This window comes from Lynx canadensis, chromosome D4 (assembly GCF_007474595.2).
Source record: "Lynx canadensis isolate LIC74 chromosome D4, mLynCan4.pri.v2, whole genome shotgun sequence".
Lineage (NCBI taxonomy): Eukaryota > Metazoa > Chordata > Mammalia > Carnivora > Felidae > Lynx > Lynx canadensis.
In genome coordinates, this window is record NC_044315.2 from 6,498,679 (window position 1) to 6,520,486 (window position 21,808).

The window sequence follows — 21,808 nt, forward strand, 5'->3', positions numbered from 1 at the left end:
TGTCAAATCACTATGTTGTATACCTGAAACAGAGTATGTCAACAACACTTCAGTACAAATGAATCAATCAATGAAACAAGCTAAAAACTTGTCCTTCAAAGAAACAAAAAATATTCTCTATTGCTTCATTTACACCTTTACTGAGATATAATTCACATACCTTAAAGTTTACCCATTTAAAGCATACAATTCAAAATGTTTTTTAGTATGTTTGAAACATTGTACAAACATCCCACAATCTAATTTTAGAACATTTTCATCCCCCCTAAAAGAAACTCCATACCTACCAACAGCCATACCCAAATCATCCCAACTACTCTCCACCTCTAAGTTACCACTAGTCTATCTCTATAAATTTGCCTGTTTTGAGCACTTTATATTAATGGAATCATATAATATGTGGCCTTTTCTACCTCCTTTCATAAGCATAATATTTTCAAGGACTATCTACATTATAGCAAACATTAGTATTTCATTCCCTTTTTAATGCCCAGTTAATATTTGATCGTATGGATAAACCACATTTTGCTTCTTCACTCATCACACGATGGGCATTTGGATTGTTTCCATCTTTTTGGTATTGTGGATAAGGCTGCTAGGAACAGTACGTACAAGGGTAAGTGTGTGTGTGTTTTCTATGTCCATCTTTTTGAGGAACAAACTGTGAAAGTGGCTGCACTAGTTTACATCTCCAACAGCAACACATAAGTGTCCCAATAGTTCAGATCCTTGACAACACGTGGAGAGTGTCGCTAAGTTAGTCTTTGGTATTGCTGACTTGGCGTCCATTTTGTTTAACCAAGAGGCCTGCAGTGACCTTAAACTGACACTAGCCCCTTCATGCAAGTGCACGCCCTACACAACAGCCCACTGAGTCACAAGCAAATGTGAGTTTCTGATAAAACTTCCCCAACACCCTTGTGATCAACAATCTCCCGTTTTCCAGCACCTAACCCTTAAAAGCCCCTTCAATAAGACTCCCATGTAGCTTACCAAAGACCAGCTCTTTCGGCTTGAATCGACCAAATTGGGCCTTAGGCAAGGAACCCCAAAGCACTCTACCCACAGACCCTAGGGAAGCCGTGTGCCCTGGGTCCTATGTCTCTCTGCACCCTGCCTTGATCTCTCCATGTGGCCCCTCAAGGCATGCTGGATACCTCCAGAACCTTTGAGTAATAAACTTTTCTATTTCAATTTCTCTTGTGCTCTGTTGTTGAAGCATGGCTCACCATCCAACACCCCGTGCCCTATTTCATAAGTAATAATTAGGCAAATTCATAACAACTTGTTATTGTCCATCTTTTATATCTTTGTCATCCTAACGGGTGAACTGGTGTCCTGCTGTGTTTCTGATTTACATTTCTCTAAAGACTAATGATGTTGAGCATCCCTTCATGTGCTTACTGGCTATTTGTATGTCTTATTTAGAAAAATGTCTATTCAAATCCTTTGTTCATATTTTCGCTGAGTTATCTGTCACTGTACTATTGAACCGTTAAGAATTCTTTATGTATTCCAGGGGTGCCTGGGTGGCTCAGTTGGTTAAGCATCTGACTCTTGATTTCTGTTCAGGATATGATCTCATAGTTCATGGGATAGAGCCACAAGTTGGGCTCCATTCTCTCAGTGGAGAATTCTTTATGTATTCCAGATGTAAGACCTTGATCAGATATATGAGTTACAAGCATTTTCTTCCATTCTGTGGGCTGTCTTTTCACATTCTTTTTTCTTTTAAAGCTTACTTATTTATTTTTGAGAGAGAAAGAGAGAGCATGCATGTGAACAGGAGAGGGACAGAGAGAGAGGGAGAGAGAGAATCCCAAGCAGGTTCCGCGGTGTCAGCACAGAGCCCAAAACAGGGCTTGATCTCACAAACCATGAGATCATGACCTGAGCCAGTCAAGAATCAGATGCTCAACTGACTGAACAAACCAGGCACCCTTGTCTTTTCATTCTTGACAGCAACCTTTGATGCACAAACATACATTTTGATGAATCCCAATTAACGTACTTTTCTTTTGTCACTTGGGCTTTTGGTGCCATACTGAAGAAACCAATGCTTACTCTAAGTACACAAAGATTTACTCCTATATTGTCTTCTAAGAGTTTTATAGTTTTAGCTCTTAGATTTAAGTCTTTGATTCATTTTAAGTTAATTTTTGGGGGGGCACCTGGGTGCTTCAGTTGGTTGGCGCCCCGACTCTTGACTTCAGCTCAGATCATGATCTCACCATTCATGAGATCAAGCCCTGTGCTGGATTCTGTGCTGACAGTGCGGAACCTGCTTGGGATTCTGTCTCCCTCTCTCTCTGCAAATAAATAAACAACCCCCCTCTCAAATAAATAAAACATTTTTTAAAAAGGCATTTTGGGGCACCTGGGTGGGTCAGTCAGTTAAGCATCTGACTTCAGCTCAGGTCATGATCTCACGGTTCGCAGGTTCAAGCCCCGCATTGGGCTCTGTGCTGACAGCTTGGAGCCTGGAGACTGCTTCTGATTCTGTGTGTGTCTCTCTTTCTATCTGCCCCTCCCCTGCTCATGCTCTCTCTCTGTCTCTCAAAAATAAATAAATAATAATTAATATTCAAAAATAAACATTAAAAAAATTGATAAGGGAAAAAATTTGATAAGGGAAACAATTTTTAATTCTTGAGAAGAGATCAGCAAACTCTGGCCCATAGCCCCATTCTGGTCCACTGTGAGTTTTTATAAATAAAGTTTTACTGGGACACAGTCATGCCCATTCATTTACTTCTTATTCATGGTTGCTTTCACACTTTAATAACAGAGCTGAAGAGTGAAAACAGAGATAGTATAGCTTCGAAGCCTAAAATATTTACTAATGGCCTTTTCAGAAAAAGACTGTAGACCTCTCCTCTACAAACATTCTCAAATCAAAAGATACACTTACTAATTGCAGAAAGTACAGTCATTACAGAAAGTAATAAAAAAAAAATACTCCCAATAAAATATTGGTATTTTGTCAATCTACGGAGCATGTTAACATGCTTCTTTTAAATAATACAACTTTGGGGGCACCTGGATGGCTCAGTTTGTTGAGCATCTGACTTCAGCTCAAGTCATGATCTTGCAGTTTTTGAGTTTGAGCCCTGCATCGGGCTTGCTGCTGTGAGCACAGAGCCCATTTCAGATCCTCTGTCTCCTCCTCTTTGTGCCTTGCCCCCACTCACGCTCTCTCAAAAATAAAAAAATTAAAAAAATAAATAAGTAAAAATAAAATAAATGATACAAATCTGTAAAGTCTTAAAACCTGCATAAAAATCTTACTTTGGATAGATTTAACCCTAGGTACTTTGCATTTTTTGTTGCTATTCGTTATCTTAAATGACCTCTTTTCTGTTTGTGGTGTACAGAAATAGTTGATTTCTTTTAATGTTTGTTTGTTTATTTATTTATTGAGAGAGAGAGAACGCACACGCACACAAGTAGGGAAGAGGGGCAGAATGAGGCGGGGGAGTGAATCTTACGCAGGCTCCACGCCCAGTGTGGAGCCTGACATGGGACTCGATCCCATTAAAAATCAAGAGTCAGGAAAAAAAGAAAAAAAGAAAAAAACAATCAAGAGTGAGACATTTAACCAACTAAGCCACCCAGGTGCTCCAGGAATAGTTGACTTTTAACATACTGATCATATAGATCTAGCATTCTGCTGAACATTTATTATTGATGCCTATAAATTTGTTTACATTTTCTATGTTAACAATCATAGCATCTCCAAATAATGACTCTTTGCTTCTTTGTTCTCAATTACTAAATATTTTGTGTATTTTTTTGTCTTAACCGTATTTGTTGAGAACTCCACTAAAATCCTAAATAGAACCAGTGGTGGTGGCTATTTTTGTTTTTTATCTTGTTTGTGATTTTAGAGACTGCTTCTGACCTCTTACCATTTGAGAATATTACTTGCTTCTTGCCTTTGGTAAATATCCTTTACCCTTTACCATGGTAAGGATATCTCTCTTGAATTTTAGTTTTTTGCTTCCTTTTCTTTCCTTTTAAAAATCATGAATGAGTCCATGTGCATTTTTACTATGCAACACTGACTCTGCATGGAATGAATCTATTTCATAAGAGCCACAGATCAAACGTATTTCTTTATCATTTTGAGTGGAAAATTATTAAATAAATTAACTAATAATTTGCGGCTGCAAATAACACTGGCAAAATCATACGTCTACTTCAACTCTAAAAAAATTATATATTTTTTAAAGCTTATTTATTTATTTTTGAGAGAGAGAGAGAGCACAAGTGGGGAGGGCAGACAGAGAGGGAGAGAGACACAGAATCCAAAGCAGGCTTCAAGCTCTGAGCTATCAGCACAGAGTCCGACGCGGGGCTCAAACTCATAAATCGTGGAAGTTGGACGTTGACTGAATGAGCCACCCAGGTGCTTCCACTAAAAAAAATTATTAAAAGAGATGGGAGATTACATTTGTTGCACAAAATATTGAATTTCCTAGGAAACCAACAATATTCCAAATTTTCTTTGGATTTTATTCAGGATTTTATTAGTAAGGCCTTCACATCCTTTTAACATTTAATTATATACTAATGTAAGTAGCATCCCACCAGAAAAAGCTCAGAGCATTCTAGTGAAAAAAACATTTATAACACTTCTCTAGTAGAGAAAAAGTCTTAAATGTAAGCTCTGGTCCCTGTTATTAAGTACTCTCTGCAATTGAAAGATATGTCTGGGGGCGCCTCGGTTGCTCCGTCAGTTGAGCGTCTGACTCGAGATCGGCTCAGGTTGTGATCTCGCAGTCCTGAGATCCAGCCCCAGGCTGGGCTCCATGCCAAGCGTGCAGCCTGCTTGGGATTCTCTCTCTCCCCTCTCTGTCCCTTCCCCCACTCATAATAAATAAACTCAGAAAAAATGTACATATATGTTTGATAATTGTCTCTCACTTTGCCCTTTAACCACTAAATGAGTCACTTTACTGTAGAAAGTACCTTATTCTGTAGAGTACATTGTGCCTGGTTGATTCATCTACATGGAAGACATGGTTGGGTGGATACCAGGTCCTTTCGGTTTCACTCATTAAAGCAAACATACTATGATACACGGGCGTGATTCCTAGGAAAGAGGTACGAAAAGAAATGATTACAGAGCGCAGCAAGTACATTTATGGAACATCTGTAATTTGTAACAGGATTGAAACAACAACTCTTATTTGGCACAAGTGCAGTAGCAATTGACATCTTTTGGTTCAGCATGACTTACAACTCAATTCTTAATTTAATCTTTTTCCCTGCATTTTAAAATATAATTGCTGGAACTCTTTCAAGCAGATTTTTAAAAACATTTTATCTAATTTTTTTTAGGTATCTTGCACAGAAAGGTTAATTCAAATCTGTGAGTGTTTTAATTGATAATGAGAGTATCAACTAAACTATTTGGAGATCACTGAATACTTTTAAGAGAACAGCACAACAGTTTTTTTTTTTTTAATGTTAAATTTTACACAGTGCACCAGTAACTATATTTTCTGCACTTTTTACACTTACAAGGAAAATATTTTAATGTCATCTTAAACTGCAGGGGTATATGATTTTTTTCAAAGATATTTTCGAAGGTACATTAACAAGGTTTGAAGACTACTGAACTTTTTAAAAAGCATATGAAACAAAAAGCCACACAATTAAATAATGCACATTATCTCCCAGCACATATAGAACATTCACACATAGACACACACATACACATTCCAATCTTTTGGGGGCTAAGAACAAGTCTCCCAAAGTGCCAGAGAATAATCAACATGTTCTCTAATCACATTTCGGCTAAATCAGAAATGAATACTTAAAAAATTTTTTTTAATTTTTTTAATTTTTTTTTCAACGTTTATTTATTTTTGGGACAGAGAGAGCCAGAGCATGAACGGGCGAGGGGCAGAGAGAGAGGGAGACACAGAATCGGAAACAGGCTCCAGGCTCTGAGCCATCAGCCCAGAGCCTGACGCGGGGCTCGAACTCACCGACCGCAAGATCGTGACCTGGCTGAAGTCGGACGCTTAACCGACTGCGCCACCCAGGCGCCCCTAATTTTTTTTAAATTCAAGTTAGTTAACATACTTAATCCTATATATTTGAAAACATAAGCCTCACAAAAACAAACATTATTTTTATTCTAGTAATGTTTTTGATCTTTTCCACGGTAGACAAAAATGACACCAACTCAACACACTGACAATAAAGATATAAAATTTTCATTTGAATTATCAACACAACTGTTTACTCATAGATATATAATAATTTCAGTAAGTTACATATAAAAACAGTATTGAGTAACAACTTTTAAACTGTATCCTTGTATTCATTCTTGTATTTACACATACTTCTGAATACCTCAGAGATTATAGGAGAAATTATAACAGAAATTAAATAGTATTTATAATGAACAATTAATAACATGTGTTAAAAATTATGGAATATAGCTAAAGTGATACTTAAGAGGAAAAATTATAGTTTTAACCTGATTATGTCAGAAGATAACAAAGAATGATCTAAGTTATCTAACTCAATACATTAAAAAACAACAGAATAATCTAGAAGACAGTTGAAATGTATAGAGCGGAAGTTAACAGAAGAAAGATTCAATAAAGAGAATCAAGAAATAAAAGTTGATTATTTGCAATAACTAACAAAATAAACAAGCCTTTGTCAAATCTGATCAAGAAAAAAAAAACCACAGATAAACACTAATGAGTTTTCAAAAGTATAACTGGCACACCTGGGTGGCTCAGTCAGTTAAGTGTTCGACTTCGGCTCAGATCATGATCTCACAGTTCATGAGTTTGAGCCCCATATAGGGCTCTGTGCTAAAAGCTCGGAGCCTGGAACCTGCTTCAGATTTTGTGTCTCTCTCTCTCTCTGCCCCTCCCCAACTCATGCTCGTTCTCTCTCTCTCTCTCTCAAAAAATAAACATTAAAAATTAATTAAAATGTTTTTAAAAGTATAATTATAGGTTATGGAGACAATAAGAGAATAACAATGACAATAAATTTGAAAATGTAGACAGACAATTTTAAAGCCATATGTAATTTTAAAAAACGGATTCAAAAATAAAAAACTTCAGGGGTGCCTGGGTGGCTCAGTTGGTTGAGCGTCCAACTTCGACTCAGGTCATGATCTCACAGCTCATGAGTTCAAGCTCTGTGCTAACAGCTCAGAGCCTGGAACCTGCTTCAGATTCTGTGTCCTCCCTCTCTCTCTGTCCCCTCCTCTGTTCATGCTCTGTCTGTCTCTCTCTCTCTCAAAAAAAAATAAACGTTAAAAAAAAATTTTTTTAAGAATTAAAAACTTCAAAAGAACTATAACCATTAAAGAAACAATCTATATACTTACAAAAATAAAGGTGAAGAAAGGAAAAGGAGGAAAGAGAAGAAATAAGAAGAAAGGAAAAACCACCATGAGGCCCAGATAAAATTTATATACTAGTTCAACCAAACATGAAAGACAATTCCAACGTTCAGTATACTATTACAGAGAACAGAAAAAGAGAGAACAGGGAAATTAACATACTTTGTGAGTTTACTTGGACCATGATACCAAAACCAGCCAGATATCATAATCAAATAGACTCACTTACCAAAATAGGTACAAAAATCCTAAATATTTTAAATTTTAGCAAACCAAATCCTGCAATGATTCTTAAAAAATAAAAAAAAAAAAAACTAAGATAAAGTTCATTTATCCTATAATAGCAGAGATGGCTAAATTGGAAAAATGTAATTCTTCATAACAATGAATCAGAGAAAAATCTGAAAATAGTAAAATGATATATTTGAAAAGCTGTGTGGTGACTACAGTGATATATATTTTTCTATGTGAAGTATTACTTTAAATATTTTATAACAAAAAATCAGAATTAAAAAAGCAAAATAAAAAGTGAAAATGGCAAAAGTGGATATAAATTATTCACAATAGAACAAATCGATGATTAATAATAATTAAAAATAATTAATAAACATGTGAGAGGATGGTAATACCTAGTGTTGAATAAAACGTGAGTTAAAATTATGTGATATCACTTTATATCCATTCAACTAGCAAAAACAGGAGGGATAACATCTAGGGCTGATAGGATGGCAGGGGACCATGTTACATAATTGCTAGAAATGTCATTTGGAATAGATTCTAAGTTGGCACAAAAACAGACACTCTGATCGATGGAAAAGAATAGAACAGAAACCGCAGTCATTTTTAACTCTTTCCCTACACACCAATCAAAGTTATTTTTATTTTATTTACTAAAAGCACCTAATGTGCTTCTTCTTTTCCAAACCATTATCTAAGTGTGATTCAGTTCCATATCATTCTAGAGCAGGACAGTCACATTCCACTAATATTAACAGAGACTCTATTACATAATAAGCACAAAATGGGTACAGGAAATACAAAAAGGAAAAATAGTGCCTAACTTTAAGGATCTCACATTATAAGAGATGAACTCAGAGATGCCACTGGAGAACTATAATTCAAAAGGGTCAGTGCCATGATAGTAAAGACCACAAAAAAACAAATAAGTACAGGGGAGAAATGAAAAATATTCTTTGCTTGGCCAAATTTTTATCAAGGCCCCTCTGAACCCTCCCGAACATGGCCCATACATGTTTTTCCTCGTAGAATCAAGTTTTAGCAAGAATCCTGCTAAGTCCATTTAGCAAACCACCTTAGATATCTAATCAAACTCCTCACCCCTATTATCCTGCAGGTGATATCTGATCACATTGACCTGCCTTTAGCAAGAATCATATTAGGCTGGTTCACTCAGAATCCCCCCAGACTTGATGTCTACTCTTAGTAATTTTCCATTCACCAATGCCCTGTCAAACTTGTCCCTTGGCCACAAAACCCCACTTGTTCAGGCTGTATTCAAAGTCAAGCTCACTTCTATAATGGAGTATCTCCCCTATTACAGTAGTTTATCAAGTAAAATCCATTTTCATCACTTTAACTTCTATTCAGCTCTGATTTTAACAGAGGTAGGTCAGATGAAGTAAAGACTTCAGTGAAAGCTTCTGAAGAGGTAATGCATAAGCTGAAGAAAGCACATGAGGATCTGGCCATTCTATGTAATGGCAAGCCGAGCACGTAAAATATCGCATAGGCATGGACGATCGGCAGCAAATGCTCCTGAAGCTAAATTAGCTATGCAGAAAAGAGAGGTGCCATACAGCAGAGAGCTGCAGACAGGATGAGCAGATCACCTGGCTGGACCAAGACAGGTCTGCTCTGTCTACTGTCCCAGAATAATTATTAATAGCCTGTCTTTACATCTCAAAAGTGTTCCAGTTTAAACAGTGATAATCTATAAAACATTAGCTTAAAATCTGATATGGGTGAAGTCTGAGTTCAGGTATTTACTAGCTAGGTAAACTTGTGGTAGTTAATCTCTCTAAGCTTATGCTTCATCTTCTAAAGGATAAGGACAGAAATCTGAGTTCAGAGGATAGCTGGAAGGAAAAAATGTGATAATATGGATAAAGTGCTTAGCAAAGTATATGGCACATAACATAGGTTCTACTGTAAAGATCCCAAGGGTATATCCTATCTGGGCTTTGTCAACTGTATAAATAAACAGGTTTTTGTTTCCCCTAACTGAATAAGCTAGAATGAGGCAGACTAGTATTTTTCAAAATTTAACGTTCATAATAACAACCTGGAGATTGTCTTTTGGCTTCCACGGTTTTTGTTGAAAAGCTTGAAAAGCATGATTTTTGTTGAAAAAGAAAAGATTCTTATTCACGGATTCTGGCAAGGGGCCTGAGAGAGATACTGCATTTCTAAACAAGTTCCCTGGTATTACTGATACTGTTAACTCATGGACCAACAGAGGGATTTAACAGGATACTACATATAACAGAAGATAGGATTAGTCAACAGAAGGCAAGTCAACAACAACAACAAAAAAAAAACATAAATTGAAGCACAAAAAAATAACAGAATGGGAAGAACTGAACAGAGTATATAAAAGGCATGTAAGACAAAAAAAAAAAAAACACACATAAACTGAAGCACAAACAATAACAGAATGGGAAGAACTGAACAGAGTATATAAAAGGCATGTAAGCCATGTCAAATGGACCAAACTTACATGAAATTGAAGAAAGCGCAGCCAAGAATTTTCCAAAGCTAAACACACATTGCCCTACAAATTCAGCAAGCTTAGAGAGTTTGAGGGAAAAATAAAGACAAAGAAAACACACAGAAAAGACATTTCAGATAATTAGGAGGGGAAGGTATCTGTCACCAGCAGACCTGCAACACAAGAAATACTGAAAGGAGTTCTCTAGGCTGAAAGGAAGAGATGGCAGATGGAAGCATGGAACTACAGACAAGAATGAGGAACAAGGGAAAGGATAAATATAAAAGAATAATGATTGTTTAAAGCAAGAATAATATAAATGTCCTGTGATGTCTACAGAAGTAAAACACATGATAAATATGATAACAACACCAAAAATAAATAGAAGTAAACGGAGTTGGAATCAGATTTCTGGTTGCTACATTACAAATTTGAAATGGCCAACATTTCAATGTTCAACCAAAATTTATAAAGCAGGCATAAAACAGGAAAGTATTCGCATTCACCGGAAAAGTTAAAAATTCCTTTGTTTTTGTCACTTGTTTTGGGTGGCAGTTGTTTATTGACTTTTCTAAACTATAAAGTCTATATTCTTTGTCATTTATAGTCCTGAAATCTCAGTTTTTTTAATTAGTGGGATTCTCTCTCTCCTTCTCCCTCTGCTACTCTCCCCTACTCGTGTTCTCTTTCTAAAAATAAATAAAAATCTTTAAAAAATAAAATAAATAAATAAATCTAAAGACATTTTAATTTGAAATGGGAAAGATGGAAAAACATAGCCCACGCAAACAGTAAGCAAAAGAAAGCTGGTGGGGCACCTGGGGGGCTCAGTCTGTTAAGCGTCTGACTTGGGCTCAGATCACGATCTCACAGTCTGTGAGTTCAAGCCCCATGTCGGACTCTGTGCTGACAGCTTAGAGCCTGGAGCCTACTTTGAATTCTGTGTCTCCCCCTCTCTCAGCCCCTCCCCTGCTCACTCTCTCTCTCTCTCTCTCAAAAATAAACATTTAAAAAAAAATTTTTAATAAAAAAAAAGCTGGGATGGCTATACTAATATCAGACAAAACAGATTTTAAGTCAAAAGTTTACAAAAGACAAAGAACATTATGAAAATTTAAATCCTTAAGAAAATGGAAATATAAACATATACATACGTAAGAAATTAGCCCCAAAACATGTAACATGTAAACCAAAAAATGAAAACTGAAAGGAGAAATAGACAATTCAGCAATAATACCTGAAAAGTTCAATACACCGTTCTCAATAAGACAGAAAAACGAGTGGTGCCTGGGTGGTTCAGTGGGTTAACCATCTGCCTTCGGCTCAGGTCATGACCTCTCAGTTCACAAGTTCGAGCTCCACTTCGGACTCTGCACTGACAGCGAAGTGCCTGCCTGGAATTCTCTCTCTCTCCCTTCTCTCTATGCCCCTACCCTGCTTGTGCTCTCTCTCAAAATAAATAAACTTAAAAAATTTTTAAAAAGACAGTAAAACGAGACTGAAGAACAATAAGAAAAAACAATAAGAAAAACTGAATTGTGCTTTATATAAATCAACTAATAGACATATACAGAATACAACCCCACAAAAGCAGAATATACATTTTTCACAAATGTAAATGGAATATTCACAAGAATAGGCCATAAGTTAGGTCACAAAAGAAATATGAATACACTTATAAGGACTGAAATCATCCAAAATATCTTCTCTGACAAAAATGGAATGAAACTAGAAACCACAACGGAAGAAAAACTGGAAAATTCACAAATGTGTGAAAATTAACACACAAACAATGGGTCAAAGAATAAATCACAAAGGAAATTAGAAAATACATAGAGAAAAATAAAAGCAAAAAAACCCAACATATCAAAATACTGGATTCAGCAAAACCAGATAGAGGGAAATTATACTGTAAACATCTATATTAAAAAAGTATAAAGATCTCAAATCAATAATCTCCCTAGATACCATTAGTAACTTTGAAAAAAGGAGACTAAACCCAAAGCCAACAGAAAAAAGAAAATAATAAACACTACAGGCAAAGAGAATAGAAAAGCAATTCAAGGGGAAAAAAAAAAAAAGAATGAAACCAAACATTGTTTATTTGAAAAAAATAAAGAATACTGACAAGCCTTTAGCTAAACTAAACAAGAAAGAAAGAAAAAAGATTCAAATTACCAAAATCAGAAATGAAAGTGAGGACAACACTATCAACATTACAGAAATAAAAAGAATGTAAGAAAATATGATGAAAAAATATTTGCCAACAATTAGATGACCTAGATAAAATGGAAAAATCCCTAGAAACACAATCTATCAAAACTCATTTAAGAAAAAAGCAGAAACTATAAATAGACCTATACAAGATGAAGAGATTAAATCCATAATCAAAAACTTCCCAAGAAAAGCTCAGAACCAGATGGCTTCACTGGACAATTCCATCAAGCATTTAAAGAAAAATGACAATAAATCTTTCTCAAAATCTTCAAAAAAAAAAAAAAATGAAAAAGTAACGGTTCCTAAACAACTTAATTAGTCCAGCATTACCCTGATACCAAAGCCAAACAAAGACACTACAAGAAAACTACAGACCAATATCCTTCATGAATATAGATGCAAATTTCCTCAACAAAATAGTAGCAAACCACATCCAGCAAAATATTAAAAGAATTATATACCATGTACAGGTGGGATTTATCCCAGGAATAAAAGGGTGGTTCCAGATATTAAAATAACCAATGTAATGAAAGAAAAAAAATGATCATCTCAATTTATACACAAAAAGTAACAAACTCTATACTCCTTAATGAGTTAAAAAAAAAAAAAAAAAACTTAAATAAGAATTGAAGGGAATTTCCTGAACCTGATAAATAGCACTTATGAAACACCCACAAACAATATCATAATCACCAGTGAAAGACTAAAAATCTATCCTTAAAATCACAAACAAGACAAGGATGACTACCTTCACCACCTCTATACAACACTGCAATGAGAGTTCTAGCTAGAGCAATTAGGCAAGAAAATAAAAGGCACCCAAATTGGGCAGGAAGAATCAAAATTGTCTTTATTGGCCCATGATATGATTTTATATACAGAAAATAGTTAACCCCCCCAAAAAAATGTCAGAGCCTATAAATGAATTCAACAAAGTTAAAGGACATAAGATCAACAGGTAAAAATCAGCTCTATTTCTATACATGAACAATGAACAATCCAAAAAAGTATAATAAAAACAATTCCATTTTTACAACAGCATCCAAGTGAATAAAATACCTATAAATAAACTTAAGAGGTAAGACTTATACATTGAGCACTACAAAACACTGCAGAAAAAAATTAAAGAAGACCCAAATAGACAAAAAGATATTTCATGTTCATGGATTGGAAGACTTACTTCAATGAGATAGTAGTAGTCCCCAAACTGACCTATATGTTCAATGTAATCCCTACAGAAATCTCAGCTGTCTTTATTGCAGAAATTGACAAGCTAATCATCAAATTAATATAAAAATTAAAGGGACTAGGAAAGATCAAAACAATTTTGAAAAAGAACAAGAAAGTTAGAAAACTCACACTGATTACAAAACTTACTACAAAACTATAGTGATACAGAGAGTATGGTACTGGCATTAAGACATATAGACCAATGAAACAGAATTGAAAATCCAGAAACAAACCCACTCATCTATGGCCAAATGATACTTTGACAAGGGTTCTGAGACTACTGAGTATGGGAACTCACAGCCTCTTCATCAAATGATGCTGGGATTTGCATGTAGATATCCATTTGATACTGGCTTCTTACACTTCACTCAATATTTATAAAGTTTATCCATATTGTATCATATACTTGATACTATTTAGCTGAATATCATTCATCCATAGAAGAATAATGTACTATCAGTACATGGTACAAAATGTATGAACCTTATAAACACTATATAAAGTGGGGGAAGTCAGGACCAGGTGTATATTCACATGCAAAAGAATGACAGTGGATCCCTACCCTCAACCATCAGCAAAAATGAGCTCAAAGGGGCGCAAACCTAAAACTATGAAACTCCTAGAAGAAACTGCAGGGGAAATTCCTCATGAACTTGATTTGGTAATGAATTCTTAGATATGACACAAAAACACAAGCAACAACAACAAAAATAAACAAATGAGGGTTCATTAAAATTAAAGATCTTTGCTTCAAAGAACACTATCCAGACCCAGACAGTGAAAAGACAAAACATAAAATGGGAGAAAAGATTTCCAAATCATATAGAATCTGATAAGGGATCTAGAAAATATAACTATTCACAACTCAGTAACAAACAAACATTTTAAAAGTGGACAAAGGATTTGAATAGACATTTCTCCAAAGAAGATACACAATTGCCGGTAAGCAAGGCAAAGACACCCAAAAGAACTGCTAATCAGAAAAAATATACATATCAAAACTACAATAAGATACCACTTTACACCCAATAGAATGGATAGAATTTTTAAAAGGTCATATAACAACAAGTGTTATTAGGGATGTGGAGTAATCAGAACCCTCACACACTACTGGTGTGAATGGAAAATGGTGCAGCCACTTTGGAAAACAGTCTGGTAGTTCCTCAAAAAGTGAACCATAGAGTTACGGTGTGACCCACAATTCCACTCCTAGGTATACATGCAGAAATGAAATCATCTGTCCACACTGTACACAAATGTTCATAGAAACATTATTCATGACAGACAAAAGGCTGAAACAGCCAAACTGTCCATCAACTGACCAACAGTTAAACAATACGTGGTATTATCCACACAACAGCATACTATTCAGCCATGAAAGAATTAACTACTGACAGATGTTACAATATGGGTGAACTGAGAAACTTAACAGAAGACCATGGGGGAGGGGAAGGAAAAAAAAAAGGTTAGAGAGGGAGGGAGCCAAAACATAAAAGACTCTTAAAAACTGAGAACAAACTGAGGGTTGATGGGGGGTGGGAGGGCAGGGAGGGTGGGTGATGGGTATTGAGGAGGGCACCTGTTGGGATGAGCACTGGGTGTTGTATGGAAACCAATCTGACAATAAATTTCATATTAATAAATAAATAAATAAATAAATAAATAAATAAATAAATAAATTACATGCAAAAAAAAATATGGATGAACTTCATGAAAATTGTATGAGTTTAATGGTCTGGAGTTTCTCTTCAGATCACATAAATCTTTCACCTTTTACTAAAGATTTCCTTGGGGTGGGAATTATGAGTATAAGAAGCCAGTAATAAAAGGCCACATATTATATGACTCCATCTGTATGAAATATCTAGATAGACAAATTTATTGAGACAGAACATAGATTAGGGGATGCCTAAGACTAAAGAAGGAAGAGGGGGTGAGAGAGTGATAGCCAATAAGTACAGAGCTTCTTTTGGGGTGAAAAAATGTTCTAAAATCAACTGGGGATACTAAAAATTACTTTACCATACACTTTTCAAAAGTATGAAATGTATGATATGTGAATTATTTATCTATAAAGATTTTTCAAGAAAACCACAATGAGATACCACTTCACACCCACTAGTATGTCTACTATCAAAAAGAAAGGTAATAACAAGTGTTAATCAAGATGTAGAGAAACTGGGACCTTCATACTCTGCTATCGGAAATGTAAAATGATGCAGATGCCTTGAAAACATGAGGGCGGTTCCTCAAAAGATTAAACACAAAGTTATGATATGACTCAGGAATTCAACTCTTTGTCACAAAAAACACATATGGCCTGCATGATTCCACTTATATGAAATGTCCCAAGTGTACAAATTCTTAGGAGTAGATTTGTGGTTGGGGGGAGTTGGGGAAGACATGGAAAATGACTGCTGATGGGTAAGAGGTTTCTTTCTGGGGGTGGTGAAAATTGACATGATTGTAGAGCTCTGTGAATACACTAAAAATATTGGATTATTTAACAAAAGAAGGAAGGAGAAGGAAAAGGAGGAGGAGAAGACGAAGATAAAGAAGCTCTCAAAAGCAGCTAGGTAAACCACCCATTACCTAACAGTGCCAGAAAAAGGCCATCACTAAAGAATATAATAAAATCCAGCAGGCAACAATGTAAATTACAAATTTACATTACAATATCCACCCTCCAATAAAAAATTGTAGGCATTCAAAACAGCAGGAAAATATGACCCGTAACTAGAAGAAACATCAATCAGTAGGATAGCAAGAAATGACAGACATGGTAAAATTACCAACCAAGAAAGTTAAATCAGGTACTATAATATATTCCACTTAATAAAAAAAATGAGGAAAAAAAATGAACATGATGAGGTAATGGAAATTATTGAAAAGCATTCCAAATAAAACTTCTAGAGTAAAAACTGCAGAAGATAAGTAGATGAGAAGATACGGCAATTGAAACTTACCATTTTGCCCTTGGTACCCCCCAAATTCACATCCTTTTCACATTAAAAATATATTCATTCCATTCCAACAGCCCCCAAAAGTCCTAATTCATTCCAGCATCAACTCAAAAGTCTAAAGTTCTAAGTCTCACCTGAATATCAACTAAATCTTACATGAGTGAGACTCAAGGTACCATTCGGCCTGAGGTAAACTGCACTCTGGCTGTGAATCAGTGAAATGGAACAAGTTAAATGCTTCCACATTACAAGCATAAAACAGACATTTCTGCTCCAGAAGGGAGACAGAGAAATTAAGAAAAGAGTGATAGATCCCCAACAAGTCTAAAACCCAACAGGGCAAGTTCCATTAGACCTTAAGGCTCTATGATAATCCTCTTTGACATGATAAGCTGTTGTCAAGGACCCCTAGGACAGAGGGCTTGCCTACAGGACCCACCGGGGCAATTCCTGTCCCAGCAGCTTTACCCGGCAGAGGCTGGGCCCCGAGGCTCCAGGCAGCCCAGTACCTAATGGTTTTGGGTGGCTCCATCCTTTGAAATCCAAGTGGAGGCAGCCATGTCCCCTGGGCCTGTACACTCTCCCCTGCTGGAAACAATACCCTCCATCAAAGTTTGCTGCCTGCACCCTCTGGAAGGCAGGGGCTGCACCTGGGGCCGGCAGTGCCCCAAGAAGAGCCCTCAGAGTGAGGCAGCACCAGGCAGCAAGCAGGTCTCCAAGCTCTGGCAGCTTTTGCTTTGAAAAGCACTCTGCTCCCCAGGGCGGGCCCTGGCACTAGGAGCTGTGACGGGAGAGGCCTCTCCCATCAAAGCTCCTAGCGAATGTAGAAACAGCTGAGCTACACAAATCTTAAATGGTCCACTGGCCACATCCTTAGTGCTCTCTTCTAACCACTTTCTCACTTTTTGCAACATGGAAAGACTGAGAATTTTACAAATCTTTTCAGTTCGCCTTCCTTTTTGCTGAACGGTTCCATCTTTCTGTTCGCATTTTACTAAAGCAGTCAGGAGGAGTCAACCCACACCTTCGAGACTTTGCTTAGGTAAATACATCTGATTTCTTTGCTCACAAATTCTATTTTCACCAAAACACTAAAACACAATTCAGGCAAGTTCTTTTCCACTATGAAAAAAAGGAAACTTCATTTAAAATGGAGTAGGAGGGGCGCCTGGGTGGCTCAGTTGGTTGGGCGGCCGACTTGGGCTCAGGTCACGATCTCGTGGTCCGTGAGTTCGAGCCCCGCGTTGGCCTCTGGGCTGATGGCTCAGAGCCTGGAGCCTGCTTCCAATTCTGTGTCTCCCTCTCTCTCTGCCCCTCCCCCGTTCATGCTCTGTCTCTCTCTGTCTCAAAAATGAATAAAACGTTAAAAAAATAAATAAATAAAATGGAGTAGGAAAAAATAAAATAAAATAAAATAAAATAGAATAGAATAGAATAGAATAGAATAGAATAGAATAGAATAGAATAGAATAAAATAAAATAAAATAAAATAAAATAAAATAAAATAAAATAAAATAAAATAAAATAAAGGAGTAGGAAGCCCTGAAGGGGAAGCTCCCCCACATTACTACCTGCCCTAAGGAGCCTACATCACACTCTCTGCAGGAAGAGGCTTACTTACACACCCCAGCAGAAGGAAGACTTGCTCCTGCCCAGCAAAACCCAGCCAATAAGGACTCCGAGAAAACCGCTCCTCCCAGCTTCCTCCTTTCTCCTATAAAAGTAAGCACTTTCCTCTGTTCTCTGAAGTTGTCTGTGGTTCTCTAGAGTTTGCTGGTCCCAAACTGCCATTCCTCTGCTTTTCCTAAATAAAGTCATTTTGCTGATAAAATAACTGGCTCTTTTGTTTTTTAAGGTCAACGCCACTTTACCAGGATTGCTTTTCCTCTAATTTCTAGTAACATGTCTCACATTTTTGTCTGAGACCTCATCAGAATGGCCTTTATCATACATATTTCTACCAACATTCTATTCAGATTACTCATGTGTTCTCTAAGAATATTAAGACTTTCTCTATGGCTCTCCTCTTTTCTTTCTGAGTCCTCACCAGAATCCCCTTTAAAGGTCCATTCACAGTAAGATAGGCTTTTTCTAACATGTTCCTCAAAACCCAGTTCCAAAGCTACTTCTACATGTTTCGATATTTGTTACAGCAGTCCCCCACTTCTCAGTACCAACTTTTGAAGCAGTCCATTCAGGATGCTATAACAAAAATACCACAGACTAAGGGGCTTATAAACAACAGAAATTTCTCACAGTTCTGGAGGCTAGGAAACTCTTGGTTGCCTAATGAGCACCCATTTTCTAGTTCACAGAAACCCTCTTCTGATTCATCTTCTTACCATGTCCTCACATGGAAGAAGGGGTGACAGAGCTCTCTGGGGTCTCTTTTCTAAAGGCACTCATTCCACTGATAAGGGATCCACCCACTGACCTAATCACCTCTTGAAGGAACCAGCTCCAAATACCATCACATTAGAGCAATAGATTTCATCACCAACCTTAGGAAAACACAAACATTCAGTCTGTAGGACTAGCCCAAGGCAGATTTACCTTAAATGTACTCTAGTGACGTTCTCCTTTTATTATGTATGTAAGAATATACCCATCAGTCATATAAGCATTTTAAAACACAAAGAATAATACATTATACATGTACATTAGAGTAGTATAATCGAAACAATGATCTATTAACAAGGAGAAAATATATGTTTTTGAATATTTACCACAAGCTTTAGAAGCAGCTACACAAATTTCTTCTGCAGCATACTCCCCAGTTGGAAACTTCAGATATTCTCCATCAGCCTTCTCAAGAGAATGATAAAGATACACCTGTAGGAGTGGATCTATTTGCTTCACAGAATTAGCATTTCCAGGAATATCACCATTCTGATGTACAGGAGATACAGATACTCCTTCCATTTCCGTCATGGTAAGGCAAGCCATTCCCATGCAGAGTTTTTTCAGAACATTTGCCTATTAAGAAAAAACAATAACATTACAAAAGAAAGTGATACTGATAAAGCATCCCTCATGTACAAAGAAGCCTTCCCTGAAAGCACTGACTCTGTTAAATTGGTAACTGAATAAATATCGTGTACTATGTACAAAGCACAGTGAGAGGCATTGAGATTATAAACTTCCTGTGGACAAGGCCTATAAAACTGAAGTTTACAACTTAACTGAGGAAACATAATACAGATATGTAATACTAACAAAATGAACAAACAAAATCAGTCACAGGTAACAGGAGAAGAGATCCAACTAGACAACATAAATTCAAAACAAACGAATTAGTGTGACAATTGCTTACTGGGGTCTGCAGGGGGTAAGTAACATTTCAAACTGGGTTTAAACTTACAAGTTTTATTAGAGGAGTTCATACACAGAGTTGACTCTGTACAACAGATTGGATTTATATGAACGGAAGATGTAGAATATTCCAGGAGAGTAGAACTGTGCTGAGAAATAGAAAGGCACAAGATACTCTAATTAATTGGGCCCCAGTGCAGTATTTGAGCAGTTATGCCATTTAGGAAAGGACTGAAAGTACAGATGAATATTTGTGGCAAAATTGCAGCTACATACCCAGGATACATTTTTTTCCTTCTTGAGAGGCCCAATTTTTTAAGGAGAGCAACATACCGCCAAAGAACTGTACTTCCCCACAGATGAACAGCCACGTGAACTAGTTTCAACAAATGAGATTTAAGTGGAAGTTGCTGGGTGGTACTTCCGGAACCATTCCTTAAAAGAAAGCAGACCTGGCCTTCTTTTTTGTTTTTTAATTTTTTTAAGTTTATTTATTTGAGAGAGAGAGAGAGAGAGAGAGAGAGAGACAGAGAAAGGGGCGAGTACAAGCAGGATAGGGGCAGAGAGAGAGGGAGAATCCCAAGCAGGCTCTGCACTGTCAGCACAGCCTGACATGGGGCTCAAACTCATGACCTGTGACATCATGACCTGAGTGGAAATCAAGAGCCGGACGTTCAACCATCTGAGCCACTCAGGTGCCCCACTGGACTCCTTTTTGCTTTTCTCTCTTCACTTTCTTCCTACCTGCCTCCGAGCAGGGTAGGGCAGTCACCTTAAAACCAGGAAGAAAATGCCAAGATAATAAAAGACCTGGCAAACTTAAGCACCTGAATCAGTGTCAAAAATCACCTTTCTACCACAAGACATCTTACTATTTATAATTGAATGCGATCCTAACTGATAGAGTAAAGAATTAAGAAAAATCTGAATGTCAGATCAAAGAATTTAAGGGGCATCTGGCTGGGCTTAGTCAGTAAAGCATGTGACTCTTTTATTATTTTTTTTAATGTTTATTTATTTTTGAGAGACAGAGAGAGAGCACAAGCTGGGGGGGGTGGAGAGAGAGAGAGAGAAAGAATCCCACACAGGCTCTGTGCTGTCAGCATAGAGCCCGATGTGAGGCTCAAACTCACAAACTGTGAGATCATGACCTGAGCCAAAGTTGGACACTTAACTGAATGAGTCACTGAGGCTCCCACAAAGCATGTGACTCTCACTCTCAGGGTTGTGAGTTCAAGCCCCACATTGGGCACGGGGCCTACTTGAAAAAAAAAAGGGGTCAAAGAATGTAAACTTTATCCTACAGTCAAATGATGAATTAAAAAGTGAAGTAGAAACAAAGGATACGGCAATAGTCTACATAGTAGTAACATCCTTAATTGAAACAGCAATGGTTGAATGATGAATGGTAATATAACAGCAAGACTTCATGCAACCTGGTAACTGACTGAATCCAGAGGAAGCCAGGAGTCCAGTCATGGAATGAATAAGTCACAGGAATAAAAGGCACAGCACAGGGTATGAAGTCAATGATACTGCAGTGAGCACAGCATAACACAGAGAGATGCTACTGATTCACTATTCTGTATACCTGATACTAATGCAACTCGAATAAAAGTATACTCAAATAAAAAATTTTTTAAGCCAGGGGTAAAAGACAATGGGAGGAATTCAAACTTGGAAGATCTATAATACCATTAATGGATATAAGGAAATGAAGACTTTGCCTCTTGACATTGAACATTGGACAAAGGAATAGAATAAGGACTACTCCTTTACACACTTTTGTTTAGAAATGGAAGCAGGACAATTACACCAGACTCTAGCTGGCAGCTAAAACATGAGATTGATATGTGTAAGATTTCCCCACAGACGCTCATTTAAATCATGAGCAGAGCTATGTGAAGGGAGAAGGAGAAAATAATGACAAGCTCACTCACACAGCATTTCTGAACGTCACTGTACTAAGTGCAGACA

General features: G+C 36.8%; 1 protein-coding gene across 3 annotated transcripts in view; it reads right to left on the reverse strand.

Moving 5' to 3' along the window:
• Positions 1–21,808, reverse strand: part of JAK2 (Janus kinase 2) — a 121,762-nt gene that overhangs the window by 56,045 nt on the left and 43,909 nt on the right. For 2 of the 3 annotated variants that reach the window (XM_030294265.1, XM_030294264.1), the window contains exons 3-4: positions 19,246–19,495; positions 4,972–5,095 (exon numbers count right to left, since the gene is read on the reverse strand). In XM_030294265.1, the coding sequence (XP_030150125.1) occupies positions 4,972–5,095; positions 19,246–19,471 (350 nt within the window). In that variant the 5' untranslated portion in view covers positions 19,472–19,495. Of the gene's footprint in view, positions 1–4,971; positions 5,096–19,245; positions 19,496–21,808 lie in introns of those variants that run through there. The other variant, XM_030294266.1, reaches the window with a different exon arrangement.